Below are 15,569 nucleotides of genomic sequence, written 5' to 3'. Positions count from 1 at the left end.
GGTAGTGACAAGTCCCACATGCAGTGAATATTTGACACTTGAAAGTGAGTGTACGATTACTCTGTATATGTGCCTACTTAAATATATATAAAAGTACTCTTTACGAACATAAGAGGAGTCACTATCAGAAACTTCTGTGACCACTTGGCCTAGTCACACCAAGACTTGTGCTAAGTCTTATAACTGACTGAAAAATCATTGAATGCAGGAAGCACAGTAGCAAATTGTACTTGGAGAGCTTCCTGTCTGAAGTGCCTCTTTATTAAACAGGATGATCTCTTATTATGTCATGTGACCTCACCAACAAGAAGAGCACCCACATGCCTGTCTCACCATCCAGCCTGCTCTGGGAACTTCCTTCCATATTCACTTGTCGGGCCACTTCACAAGTCTGCTGGATAAAAGCTGTGAGAGCTTTCCAGTAGGATGTTTGCTCCAGGAAAAACTGTGCTTTTTCAAGTGCATGAAATATCCTACAGTCAAGAATCCAGAAAAAAAAGAAAATTTAACAATGGTTTTTCCAGATAACAATTAGCTCATTACACACTCATCTAAACACAGACATATGCACATTGCTGGCTGTCCACTTACAGAAGAAAGGAGAATTTCTGAAATAGTTCTCTTAATATTTACTTGTTTATGAATGCCTTGACTTGAAAAATGAAAGAAAACCTCCTACTGGAATACATAAAATATAAGGCAGTATAAATCAAAAGGGAAAACTAAAGGCTATAGTATGAAGTGAATTTTGAGACTAAAGCATATTTCCTATTTGACATATCAAGTATGAACTCCCTACTCAAGGAAGGAAAGTAGAAGTTGATCACACTTATAATTAGCAAAGTCATAAAATAAAAACAAGGCAGGCCAGTCCTGTAGCACAGCGGTAAGCCCTGTGCATTAGGAGCTGGATCTCACATAGCCAACTGTGATTCAAATCCTAGCCTTGGCAGCTTGAAAAACATGCCAGGAGCATGTATGTGCTAGCCTAAATTCCTGATGGGATAGAGAAATGGAGGAAAAAAAATGCAGGAATCTCTCTCTCTCTCAAACATACACTCTAGAATTTAAAAAAAAATAAATAAATAAAAACAAGGCGAATTTTCTTGAGAACCACAGATCTCCAGAGAAGCCATCCCTTAGTAGTTAGTGCAAGAATTCTGAGTACTGTAATACGCACGAACCTCAACCACATGTACTTCTTGGACTATTAAGGATCTTTGATTTCTTGTAAAAGATTAAGTAATAGTTAAATTTTAAAGGGATTTGTTTAATATTCTATAATTTTTAGATGCCTTCCAATGGTATCAATAGGCTAATCATTTTTTAATTATTAATTTATTTTATAGTATACTTATTATTTTAATTTGTTATAGGGCATGTGTACTTACCAGAGAGAGATAGAAACAGAGAAAGTGAGATTGAGAAAGCAAGCTGCGAGGTCTGGGACTTGAACCACAGTTGACCATGTGGAAGTCCAGCACCTTAACTACCACGCCACCTGCCAGCCCATAGACTAATTTTTTTAAATAAATAAAATACATGTCTATCATAGACATTAGAATTACAATTTGCTATGCTGATCTATCACTTGAGTCAAAGACGGTAGTTGAAATTATTTTACTATTCAATTATCTGAGAATTTTCCACTAAACACATACATACACGAGGGAGATGAGCTGGTGCTGGCAGTCTCCAGAAAACACACCATTCCCAGGCAAGGGTTCAGCTCCCAGATGCAGGAGAAGCCGAGTACAGGAGAGGTTTGCTTCTGACAGCTGCATTTCAAGTTCTTGCCAGCCCAAATATTCTTCAGGTATTGAAGCTGACGTATTCATGTGCCCAATAATGACCTCTCGCAAAATATGATCCTTAAGAAAAAAAGAAAACATTGCTTGTAATGAATAAAGCAACCCAAATATGGGTGGTAAGATGCCTTTACCCAGTCTCACTCTACAAAGGATCCTCCTGAACAGAGCATCTGCAGGATGATGATTGCCTAAGTCCTAGTTCTAGGTCAAATATTTACTCCATGTTCAAATTAACAAACTCTCAAGTAAAACTTCATCCAATAATAAAGCAGGACAGGATCCAAGTGTCTAGCTATCCGTGTTAGCTCATTTCCATCAAAGGGCCCAGTGAACCAGACCTCCTGATAGTCTCACTGTTAATAAACACCTCTGACAATTCATCTGCAGTGAGCTCTCATTCACATTAGCCCCCAAAATGCAACAGAAATGACTCATACCAGTACCATTCCTGCCCTGTCTAAGCAGTGGCAGCTCCTAACTCTCCCTTTCTGCTTGCCTGTGTTGGGGATTCCTAGACATCTATGTAGGAAGCCTGGCTACTCTCTTGAGAGACTATATGGGGAGAGGAGAGACCCTGAGACCCAAGAGGAAATTGGGAGGTACATCTCTCTGTGTCCCAAATAAGCACCCATACCCCAGCCCTCACCATCTAACAGCAACCTCCTGAAGGCACCCAAAAAGACCATCAGAAGAACCACCATCTAACAGCAAGCTCCTGAAGACACCCAAAAAGACCATCAGAAGAACCACCCAGCTAAGCCCTGTCAATCCAGTCATGAGAGATAATAGAATGCATTTTTTTAAGCCACTGAACTCTAGGGTGGTTTGTTAATAACCCACAACCTAGGCACCATCATAAAAATTACCATATATCCTGTAACTGTAATCATGCAAACTGTAACTATAGTCACCCCCACTGGCAGATTCTGTGAAGTCTCGGCTTCGAAGGTGAAGGGGGAGATATAGTTAGGCTTTATAGGTAGAAAGAAATTCCGAATGAACTTTCTGCTGGGAAAGAGCTTACCCAATAGTAGGAAACAGATGTGCAGACAGGTGGTGACTGTTCACATCTGAATGCCTTCACATATACTTTTCTACCTGCCTAGTTAGGCAAAGAAGAGCCTCCTGACTCCTCCTTGCCTCCAAATTTCACACCTCATTTAAGGCTTATCTACTGATTTGAGAAAACATCCAGATGCTGGGCTCCTCCTGCTCATTGTCCATCTTTCGCATAGGACAGTGTCTCCATGTTTGCATTCCCCTCACCGATAACATCACACCCACAGTAGAAGCTAAGGAAACGCTCATCAAATTCAACTATGTACACAATGGAGTTTTCCATTTTGCTGTGATGTCATATATATTTAACTAAATACATCATTTCACTTTTTTATTTCATGGTGTGTAAGAAAAAAGATTAAAAAAAAGCAGGTAATATTGGGAGAAAAATGTACTATGAAAATATAAATATTATAATTTTTAGTTTTCAGTAAGAAAAATATAGGCTGTTTTGACATAATCATCTTTCTAAGCAAATTGCTAAAATTCTGCAGTCTTACCTGAGAACTCAACTAAGATAGACCCAAGCTGTTGGCAGTGACATAAGAGGACTATGACTTTTTTTTTTTAATTGCTAGAAGACATGTGCACTTACCAGACAGAGAGAGGGAGGGAGAAAGCATTTCCCAACGGGGTGTCATCACACTACAATCCTTTCTCCGCCACTTCATTCTGTTGAGATTTTGAGCATGCACACGCGCGCGCACACACACACACACACACACACACACACACACCTGGTATATTTTTCAACCCATTAGTACCAGAACTTGAACCATGGTTGGCCACATGGGATCTAACTCTCTTAACAACCCCAAGGAACTTGACTTTTAAATACTGTGACCACCGAAAACCACAGCTTTGTTACAAGTTGACTGATCACAATAATCTTCTACTTTCCTTGGCACCGCAGCTGCAAGTGGAGCAGGACAGAGAACTTGGAAGCCAGGGAAGCAGAAATACCATACTCAGAAAGCCCGGGGTGATCTCAGAAATGTCAAGTAGGTTTTAGTTGGAGGTCACCACGCAACCTCCCATGCAGTCAGACGGGAAGAAAAGAATAAGGTTGAGGCTGTGTGGCTGGGATTCGGTTGGCACTTTAGAGGGTTAATGTCAACACTTGCCCTGCTAAAACTCTTGGTTAAACATTATCATCTTCAGTGATTTAACCTTAAAAATGAACACTTTGGTGCTCTTGGAAGAGATAAGATGGTAACATACTTACGGCATTCTCTATTGAACCAAGTAGCTTGTTTACAACATTGGTCATGTTGGAGGAGTTGTGATGGCACAACAGCCCTAGGAGGCCACCCCAGACACTGGAGTTTCCAGGAAGCAAGAAAGCCTCCTTCTCAGACAAGCTTCTATGTAGGCAGAGATTAGTGGCATTCTTTATCAACATCTGAAAAATTAATGAGGGTGAAAAGAAATAGCATTTAGAGAGACTTATATGTACTTCCCATGTGTGGGTGCAAGAACTGCAAATAAAAATAAACAACAACAAAAAATTTAGGATAGGTCCAGTCCCACTGGGATGGACAGTAGAGTGCTGAACTGCAGTGCTAGAAGCCACATGGCCGTCTGTGGGCTTGGATTCCTGGTCAACCTCGAACATGCTAGGAGCATGTGGGAGTGCCCAAGCTCCTGACAAGATAAAGCACTAGGGAGGGAACCAGCAGTTAGCGTAATGGCTATGTCGCTGGACTCCCACATAGTCAACTGCGGTTCGCATCCCGGACCTGGTGGCTTAAAACTCACGCCGGGCACGTGTGCATGCATGCCTAAGATCCCGAGAGGAGAATGGAGGAGAAGGGATTGCGGCGTGACCATCCCCCCTGGGGGGTGATTTCTCGCTTTCTGTCTCTCTGTCTCTCTCTGTCTGTCTAGTGAGCGCATGCGCCTATAGCGAAAATCTCTCAAAAAAAAGAAAAAAAAAGATCATGAAGAGACCCTGTCAAGGGTACTGGTCTCTCTGTCTTTTTCATGTGCATGTGTATGTGTATACACTTTCTATCATGAATAAAATTTTTTTAAGTTTTTTTTTGTAAGTTTTTAAAATGCAATGAAGTTTTTCTAAAACTTGCCCCTTGTCCGCTTTCTCTTGTTAATGCAATTCACAACAGAGCAGAGCTGAATATTGCACGAACTTCTTGAAAGTTTGATGAAAATTATTTATTTACAATCCTTGGCTGTGCTTTACCTGCTTTAACTCCCTAAAGAACACGTCCTTGTCCAGCTTCAGCCAGTCAGGTCCAACCCAATTGAAGTTGTTAGCTGACATCTCCAGGAGAGTGAGGATTTCTGCAAGATTGACAAATTGATTTAGTTTTCACCCGAAGTAAGCTACTCTGAGCTTGACTTCAAGACATGGTCATGAATCAATAAACTGAAATCTGAACACAACCATTTCAATACCCTTGATCTGTTATCATACGTTTTATTATCTTCCTTAGAGAGGAAATGTCATTGTTATACCATTTATCCTTCCTGAAAACTCGTGAGTAGTTTTTAATACAGGAGTTTGACTTCTAAAGGAACACCTCTCTTCATTTCTTCTCTCTCCTCCCTGAGAAGATGAAGAGACTTCATCCCACCTGCACCAAAGTGCAAACTTGACCTTCTCAAAGGAATGGCACCCTCTAGAGTTGACGGCAGGGTCAAAGAAAAGCGTTCTGCAAACCAGAGGCACCTGCTCCCCTGCCAGTCTCCAGGAAGTAGAGGGGAGGGACACAGAACATGAACAACTGGCCTATTCACGTTGTGCTCTGGCCCCTCTCCAGCCTGAGAGCTGCAGCTGCTGGTGTGAATGCAAATATCAAATCCCGACCCAGGAAACAACCTGTCGTAGGTCATGTAACTTGCGGCACACAGAAGGATGCATCCTTCATCATGACAGCACTGTTCATCCCACCTTGGTGGCTGTATTTAAAATACCCCCAGAAGACATCATCACAAAACACAAATATAGATTCAACACCAGCATAACTTGTCTCTGAACTTTACAATGCTGTCGGGCAGCTTCGAGGCCATTTTACAATGAGTTTCCTGCTTGCTTTTAGTAAGTTGGTAACACCAGAGCTGCTTTACCTTGGATGAAATGCAAATCTTGGGCTATTGCATTCCTGAGAGCTCCATCTAGCCAAAGCAATCTCTTCAGAGCTGGCCACTGGGGCAGGTTTTGTAACAGGCTCTGCAATTTCTGGAGATGCTGTAATCTGAGAACAAATACAAATGTGTGAAATAAAATGGAAAGCAGTTCAATGTGCCAACCAGGGAAATGAAGATTCCATTTGAAGGGAAATAGTCTGCTACTTTGGAAGGTGTATCTGTGGACTAAAAGTCCCACCTCATCATCTAACTAACTCCTTGACAAATCACGCTATTTGAATCAGCTGATTTGGAGATTCCCTATGGTACTAAATACAGATTAAACTGTCTTTTACCCCCAAACTGAAAAGTATATTTCTAGCAGCATGCAATCATGCTGAGGGTTAAGATAAATTTGCAGGTAGGATTTAAAAACATCCGATAGGCTGATAGAATAGTCAATGGCAAATTTAACTGCAATGCTGAAAGCTACATGTCTGACAGTATGTTTGGATCCCCAGGTAGGTCTGAAAATACACACATGCAAGGGCACCCAAGATCCTGAGGGGCCGGAGGGTGGGAAAGGGGACAAAATACTGCCCAGGGTACCCCTCCCTCCCTCTCCTTCTCTTACAAATGTTTTGTCTACCATGAATAAAGTTACTTTATAAGAAGTGTCTTTCTTGAAGCCTACATTTAGGACAGAAACATTTTCAGAGAAGTTTTAGAGTGTTGAGATGGTACATGGTAGAGTACAGTCCCATGGAAATAGTGCTACAGCAAATTAGCAATGCTCATCAGAGTCCCTGAGGTCAAAGAAGGATGACCTGCCAGGCATTTGTTACTTACAGACCCTAGAAACTTAGCTTAACAGGGCCCAGGCTTAGCTAAGGCACAGGAGTGTCCAACCCAGGCCTGCTGAAGAGACTGAGTGCTCAGCTGTCACCTTGAAGGCCAGGTAGAAGAGCCACCAGGGAGGAGTTGCAAGCAGCACTGTGAGAGCTGCCGTTCCCTGCCTGCATGGGCTACTCCCTGCAGCTGGCAGACGAGGCAGGGCTTGCAGGGCACTCCTACGGGCTCCGACTTGCTTTGGAGCATGTCTTTCAGGAGCAAATGCAGGAGGTAACCCAGAAGAAACACTGACAAAGAAATGAGTCTGAGACTGAGAGGGAACTGAAATCAAAATAGGTATGAGGAATGGGAGGCAAAACTGCCCGGGAGCAGGCACATGCAGGCCTTCTGGGTCTTCTCTGCCCTTGCTTGTCAGAGCTCGAACAGGCTGGCTGCCAACCTCTGGGTTCCAAGTCGACAGGGTGTCTCTTTTCCTTGGTGAGAATACAATAAAGCACACCCATTTCTTTCCCACTTTCTAGATTTTTCCAAGCCTTTCTGTTTCCTCCTTCCTGAGTCCTAGAGATGGGGAAGGACTTTGTGTGAGCACATGGCATCCTCAACCTCGGAAGACAGACAACTAAAAGGAGAGTGAAGCAAGAGGGCAGGCAGCCATGTGGAGCCAGCAAAATGCCCTATGGCTGGAGCCGGGCTACATTTGTGCTCCTTCTTCATCCCAACTCTGCACCACCTGGCCGTCTCCTCACAGCATCTCCACAGTCTTGGGTGAGTCACAGGTTTGACAAAATAGTTGCTGTTTCTCTGTGGCTGAGGAATCTGACCACTGCAGAGGGTGCAGGGAGGGTGACGAGGGCCCCTGCTAAGTGTCTCCTTCAAAAATCTGGTGAGAGCTGGTGCCCATCCCATGTCAGCCCCACAGGGCAGAGCAGCCACTCGGCCACCTGTGTGCTAAGGCTTCCTGCCTGCTGCCCGGGCTCCTGGCCACCTACCCTGCCTAAAACCATAGGGATGGCTTCTTCAACTGAGCCTCCCCAGCATGCAGGGGGACTAGGTGACTCTATTCTCTGATTCTGGATTACAGAGAGGCACAAGTAGAGTTGTCTTAGGGTGGGGGGAGAACTAGAAAATGGGAAAGAGATGGTTGTGCTTTATTTTATCCTCCCCAAGGAAAATGGATATGCTCTGTGGCTGGGATGTGGCCTGTGCAGCCTCTTCAAGCTCTGACAAGCAAGGACACAGAAGGGCCAGGTACTGGGGACAAGTCCACATCTGTGAGGTGCAGGGGTGCAGTGAGGAGGGCCCAGAGGCCCTCTGGGAGCCCTTCCTTGCCAGGACCCGAACTACCCATCCGGGCATGGAGGCAGAGCTGCCAGGTCTCAGGCATCCTGAGTGACATGACCAGGACAAGAAAGACAAAACCACAGCATGGAAAGATGACCTGTAATGACAGGAAGTTCTCGGCTTCTTGCCGAGGTCTAGGGATACATTTATTGCTTTTGGTTGAACACTTGGACTTGGGAAGAGAAAAAGACCTGAACAACTGGTTGTAGAGACAGGGTGAACAGAAAGGAGTGTGGTTGCCAGGACCAAAGCTTAAGCTTTCGATAACAGATGTAGAGTCTCTTTTAAAGGATGTGACTAAGATTTGGAGGAGGTAAGCAACATCTGATTTAATTGAAGCATTTAAGCTGAATTGGAGGAACAAAGATGAAACATTGAAAAGGAAGTAACAAAGATATCAATAGATAAAACAAAAACACCACCAAAAATATTGTGGTGGAGAAGGGAGTATCAGGCAATGTTCAGGAAAGACAACAGGAAACAGAGTCTGGGCCATCAGTCCAGCAGATGAGAAAGTGCATAGCCCAGAAAAGAAAGTGATCGGGGCTTCTTAACATTTGTAATATTTATGGAGTAAGGTGTGATCAAATCGGGCACTAAACAAACCCACCCTCTCAGGCTGCTGCTCGTTTCTGAGGCCTTCCTCATTACGGTCTGTTGTAAACATTTGAAATCCTTTCTTCTGGTTCCTTTGAAGTATATATTCAACTTACATTCATCACTATAGTTACTCTCCCATGCTAGAGAACTCTAGCTCACTCCTCTACCAAAGGGCAGTTTCGCAGCTGTTACTCAAGTTCTCCCTGGTCTACCCTCCCCAACCCCTTCCCAGCTCCTGGCACCCACCATTCCACTCTCCGCTTCAATGTGGCAATCAGAATTTTGATGATACACACACACGCACACACACACACACACACACACACACACACGTACACACATGCACTGCATCTACTGGGATGGGATCAGTAGCAACATATAAGAGTAAAAGAAAAAAATTACTACAAAAATAGTAGAATAACAACAGGGATCACAAAGCCTTGACAGTATATATGAAGGGACTCCAAGAAAATTAGTGAATCTGTAACAAGCAGGAGGATGGCTGGTGAGATGAGTGTAGGAGAGAGAAGCAGATGTTGGTAGCAGAGGGGGAGAAGGGCAAAACCAACATAAATCTGAAACTAAGAGGATGCCAATTAAGATACACACACACACACACACACACACACACACACACGTACACACATGCACTGCATCTACTGGGATGGGATCAGTAGCAACATATAAGAGTAAAAGAAAAAAATTACTACAAAAATAGTAGAATAACAACAGGGATCACAAAGCCTTGACAGTATATATGAAGGGACTCCAAGAAAATTAGTGAATCTGTAACAAGCAGGAGGATGGCTGGTGAGATGAGTGTAGGAGAGAGAAGCAGATGTTGGTAGCAGAGGGGGAGAAGGGCCAATGTTTAAGACTATCTTTTAAGTGTGGGTGATTCTCAGTGCTGGGGTCTCTCCTCTGTTGATCCCCACAGCAGCCTAACAATGTGGGTGGATTCCCCCTTCCTTATAGTGAAGTCACGAGCCATTGGGCAGTTCCATGCCCTGTCTCCAGCAGGCAAGGGGTCGAAGACCAGCAGAGGCCTTGGAGATCACTTAGCAATGCCATTACCAGACAGGAGCCAAAGCCCAAGAAGCCAACACAGGGACCAGACCTGCACAGGTAGTGGAGTTTCTGTCACCCAGACAGCAACAGGTGGCAGTTCTGTGTCACCCCTGACAAAAACAGTGTTCAGATAGAAATGGAGGCTCCTAAGGCAAATGGATGGCAAGGCCAGTGCTAGGGCTTCTGGTCCTGCCACTGCATGTGTAGACATTGTGTTTGAGGGAGGATGCCCAAGCCTGGGACTCTGAGGGGGCTATAGCCTGAGTTTTCCACATCCATGTGCAACATACAGGCCAGGTAGGACCTCCCAGGGCTTCCTTCTCTTGGTCTAGCAGAAAGCAAGTAGGACCCTGGTTAAAGCACCACGGAGCATTTGAGATACACAGGATAATTAAGATGGCAATGCAGTGTCTCTATTAATGTACATTAAGTAATAGACACATTATGTTTCCCAAGCCAACCAGCAGAAAAGTTGCCAAAACACCCCAATGCAATGTCCTGTCCCTGCCCTGTGTCTAGCTCACCATTTCCAAGCATCCCTGCTGGTCCCTGTCTCTACCTTCCTGTAGCTTTTAGGGCCCTGGTGGGGAACCACATGGCTGCCCCACTCCCTGGGCCACCTCTTAAGTAAATGTTAGGAAATAGGACTTTCAAAAGCAAGATCCTGTTTCCTAATGGGGTTCCAGGAGACGTGGGAGAGCTGGAAATGGAAGGAGTAGCTATTGTGTAATCATAAAAGCACAGCCCCGTGTAATATTGACATCACAACACCATCTTCACAGTACAGGGGGAGCAAGAGTCTGTATTTCCCTCTTGATATAATATGGAGAACCCTCTTGATCTCTTCAAGGAGAGTCTTGGTTTCCTGAGGGTAATAAGATTGAGCTTTCTACAAAGTGCCACACCTTCTGAGGAAGAATTCTGTACCAGAATTGACCACTTTGGTGAATATTCTTTTGCTATTTTAAAAAGAAACCACAAAGTCCACCTTGCCTCACTTCTACAATATTTCTAGACTTTAAATACCTCAACTATACACAATTTTTTAAACAATATGAAAACAGGTAGTTCTTCACATGAAAGAATCTCTAAATATATTTGTTTACTTTAGAACAAATGCCAGATAGAAGACCAAAATCCAGGCAGCTAAAAACCTCTCAAATATCTTCCCCCATTGGACTGTTTTCAGCATCTAATGGGCACCCAGACCTCTGTAGAGACCTCTAGCCTGTGATGGGCCACAATTCAAGCCTAGGATTTCTAATTTGCTAACTAGGAATCCATCATCCAGTGTCATTTTACAGAATTTCTTTCTAATACAATTATTGTATATTCTTTTTATTTAAAATTTTCTTAGGTTTTGTTTTTCTTTTCTTTTCTTTTTCTTGTTTTAGTTGCCAGAGGATAAATACACTTACTAGGGAGAAAGAGAAAGAGAAAGAGAAAGAGAAAGAGAAAGAGAAAGAGAGATAAAGAAAGAAAGAAAGAAAGAAAGAAAGAAAGAAAGAAAGAAAGAAAGCCAGCCAGCCATCCTCCAATGGGGTGTAGTCACACTCCAATCCTTTTTCCTCCAATTCTCCAGGACTATGGGCACACATGCACATGCATCTGGAGTGTTTTCTAAGCCACCAGAGTGGGTTTCGAACCAAGGCTAGCCATGTACAATCTGGCTCCCAGTGTCCAGGACTTAACCACTGCATGGACTGGCCCTTTAATTTTGTTTTAATTCATTGCCAGAGGATAAATACACTTACTAGGGAGAAAGAGAAAGAGAAAGAGAAAGAGAAAGAGAAAGAGAAAGAGAAAGAGAGATAAAGAAAGAAAGAAAGAAAGAAAGAAAGAAAGAAAGAAAGAAAGAAAGCCAGCCAGCCATCCTCCAATGGGGTGTAGTCACACTCCAATCCTTTTTCCTCCAATTCTCCAGGACTATGGGCACACATGCACATGCATCTGGAGTGTTTTCTAAGCCACCAGAGTGGGTTTCGAACCAAGGCTAGCCATGTACAATCTGGCTCCCAGTGTCCAGGACTTAACCACTGCATGGACTGGCCCTTTAATTTTGTTTTAATTCATGATAGAGCATATTGTGCACACACCAGAGAGAGAAAGAGAGAGAGGGAACTCTCCACAGGGTCTGATTCTACTGAGATATCCTTTTCCTGTCCTTCAATCCATTATCCCTCAGTCACTATTGCATGCACCAGCCTGTTTCACACTAAACAGGTTGGAATCTGAATTGCATTCTCCACATGGATCTGGCTTCGCTTGCATAAGCACATTACCACTGTGCTACGGAGTCAGCCCCATCATGCTTTCTTTTTTTCTTTTTATTGTCACAGGGTGTGTATACATGCCAGAGAGAGGAACAAGGAGAACGTGCCCCCAGGGGGCTTGGTCACACCGCAATCCCTTCTCTTCCATGTCTCCATTCTGTCAGGATTTGGAGCACCCACATACACACACACATCAACCATGCAGGATCTAGCTCCTTTAACCACTAGGCTACTGGGCCGGCCACCCATCATGCATTCTTACAATTCAGTGTTATCTGGGACCAGCAGGTGGCATAGTGGTTAAGTGTGTGGCCAACCATGGTTCTAGTCCTGGACCTGAAGGCTTACTTTCTCACTTTCTCTCTCCCTCTGTCACTATCTCTCTCTGGTCAAATTAAAGTAATAGTAATAATGATGAATAAAATTAAATTAAATAATTCTTTAAACAATTCAGTGTTTTCTAATCTAATCAGTAATAAAGCAGGGATGTATGCCTTACAGCATGGGGGATATGTGGTTGTCCGTGGGGCCACCTGCTGCCAAGCTGTCATTTAGGAGGAGCAGCCCCAAGTGCAGAGTCCCTGCCACCTTCCATGGCGTGGTATATTCTTCAAACTGATCCCTGAGCGCCTCCACACTCTGGGCTGCAGCCATCAGTGTCTCCTGAAGCAGCCCAGCCTGTCGCCATTGATCGAACACCTGCCGATTTCCAAACAAAAGTACTGTTATTAAGGTTCTCAAGGTAGAAATAATAGTCTTTAGTTCAGAAACAGGCTACTCCAGGTGACGTAGAGCCAATTTTTTATGTTGCTGTGGCAAATGGACATGTCTATTAATGACTTCATGACGACTTACTTTCTACTCAGAAATTTAAAATGACAAATTGCAACAGTGGATGTACCAACATTTTAGTTGACTATTTGCTTCCTTCCTTTCCCCAAAGAGAAGAAAAAAAGAGAAGGGAAAAACATAAATTTCTAAATGTATTTAACATAAAAACTAAACTGACATATTCAGGCTAGTATAAATATATTCATACACTTTGAAATATACACCATAGGGGCCAGCATATGGCACAGCAGTTATGTCGCTGGATTCTCACATGGCCAATGGCAGTTTGAGTTCCGGAACCAGTGGCTTGAAAAATCATGCCAGGCACGTGTGCATGTGTGCCCAAGGTCTTAGGAGGAGAATGGAGGAGATGGGAATATGGCTTTCCAGCTGACCATTCTCCTGGGGGGGTGATTTCTGACTTTCCCTCTCACTGTCTCTGTCTCTCTCTCTCCAGCAAGAGCACGTGCCCTAAGGGAAAAAAAAAAACCTCCCATATATATATATATATATATATAAAGTTAACATAGTTATTAAATACAATTCGATGACATGGCCTTAGGGTGACACCAACAACAGCAATTGTCAACATTAAACCAAAATAGATCTTGTTTATTTTGTTTTTGCTATAGGGTGTGTATGCTCACCAGAGAGAAGCACAGAGAGAGAGAGAGAGAAATCATGCTGCAATCCCTTCTCCTCTTGGAATTTTTTTAAGCCTCCAGGTCTGGGATTCCAACCATGCAATCAGGCATGTGGGATCCAGCCACCTTAACCTCCATGCCAATTTGCTGGCCCTAAAATAGGTCTGTTACGCCTAAACCATATGATGCAGAGAAGTTGTTGGCAACATTCGTGTGTGCTCACTAAGCCTACATTAACCACAGGTTCAGTTACTCAGACAATACACAAAGCAAAGGTGTCCATCTGACCACTTTGGTGCTGCTCATTCTAGCACTTTTCCTTGATCATTTTAGTGTCAGTTTAGTGTCAGCATATGGACAACAATACCTATTTTTTTTAAATAATGTTTTATCCACTTTTTAAAGCTTTGACCTTTATCAGTAGCATATGTCACAGGGAGGCTAAGCAGGTGTGCTCTTTAAGGAAAAACACTGGCTGGGGGATATGACACCCAATAAAGCAAATGGGAAGTGATCCCATGGGGTGGGGGTGTGGGGGGTGTCCTGCCCCACGTGCCTCCAAAATTTCCCCAAGGAACACAAAGCTGTGAACAGACCTGGCCCCTATCAGGTTCAAGGCCATAAGAACCACAAACTCTGAGATTCTGCCCTACAGAACGTGGTCTGTGAAAACAGACCAGACCACCACCTCCTTTCTCACTGTTCACCTCTAAATTACAGTCACTGTGCACTGTGCTCTCGTCAAAACCAGAGTGGAAGCAAAGGACTAGGAATATGAATGCTGGCAGCAAAGGCTTAAGGTCAACATAGCCAGTGACAGCAGCCAGGTCAGGGGACTCTCAGTCATTGGAGGGTGATTAGGCCTGGAAGGACTCTTGGTAGCACTACTGTTGAAACTGGTGGATACACATGGGAACAGGTGTACACAGGGCCAGGGTTTGGAATGCTTCAGGCTTTTCCCTAGCAAAGACACAGAATCCTCTCCTCCCCTTCTCTGAGGATAAGAAATCTGTTTGGACCATTTCAAAGTGGCAGGCTCATGGACCAAGTATGTGGGTGTGGGCAGCACCTGTTTGTAGACTCGCCACCAGCTGATGGTGTGCACGAGATAGTCTTTGACCTCTGACCACCTAGAGTGACAGGTGCCATGGGGGCTCTCTCTCTCAGCTTTGTCTTCTGATGTGCTGGACAAGATTGAACACACCATCCTCTCTAATGAGCTGTCCATGGGAATCTGGCAACAATATAAAAAATAAAAAAAGAAGTCATTTTCTCTAGACTGTTTCTCTTCTGAAAATAATACCACAATCTGACCAAAGTAAAAGCTCTTACATTTGCTTGCAAAAAAGTAACAGGTGAATAGTGAGTGGGGCATACAAAGATCGGAAGGTATACTAGCAGGGAGGGCAACTGTGGATACTAGAGATAGTAGGGGGTGGTTAATAGTGGGTAGTAATAGGGGGAGGGAGAGAGGGGAACAGGGAAAAAATGAACAATACATTCAATTGACACAAAAATGAAAAGTTATTTGCTGATGATAATGTATATGGTAATGTCTTTGTCTTGACTGATACATACTGTACTCACTGTACTCACTATGGGAAAAAACCATGCCATATACTTTAAAGATGTTCAGGGATTAAATGTAAATAACAAATATCATATAAAAAAGAAGGAACTGGTGGTAAAGTGTCACTTACAATGTCTATGCAATTTAACTTGAGGGGGGACACTTATAGTTAAGGAAATTGGTTCTATTTTTCAGGACTGTCCACCAACAATGGAAACAACTGTCTCTCCAGATCAGGAACAGGGATGTAATAAAGTATTACTCAGCTTCATTCTCAGGCCACAAGCAAATACGAGCCAGTCCAATTTACCCGATACTCCGGACTAACAAAATTGCTTTGCCAAGGTTTTCTTTTCTAATTATCAAAAATGGATGAAATCGGCGGCCGGGGGCTCCCGCCCCCCAGCGCAGCCGCGCGACGGGAACGGCCTGG

The 15,569-nt window shown here is 43.7% G+C and overlaps 1 protein-coding gene across 1 annotated transcript in view; it reads right to left on the bottom strand.

Moving 5' to 3' along the window:
• ABCA13 (ATP binding cassette subfamily A member 13) overlaps positions 1 to 15,569 on the bottom strand; it is a 500,786-nt gene that overhangs the window by 429,617 nt on the left and 55,600 nt on the right. The window contains 7 exon segments of the mRNA XM_014593022.1: positions 334 to 473; positions 1,666 to 1,871; positions 4,096 to 4,272; positions 5,071 to 5,171; positions 5,958 to 6,085; positions 12,591 to 12,790; positions 14,636 to 14,800. Of these exon segments, the coding sequence (XP_014448508.1) occupies positions 334 to 473; positions 1,666 to 1,871; positions 4,096 to 4,272; positions 5,071 to 5,171; positions 5,958 to 6,085; positions 12,591 to 12,790; positions 14,636 to 14,800 (1,117 nt within the window).

Source organism: Tupaia chinensis, unplaced genomic scaffold (assembly GCF_000334495.1).
Source record: "Tupaia chinensis unplaced genomic scaffold, TupChi_1.0 Scaffold139484_1, whole genome shotgun sequence".
Taxonomy (NCBI): domain Eukaryota; kingdom Metazoa; phylum Chordata; class Mammalia; order Scandentia; family Tupaiidae; genus Tupaia; species Tupaia belangeri.
The sequence above is the reverse complement of the archived record's forward strand: the minus strand, read 5'-3'. Positions and strand labels throughout refer to the sequence as shown.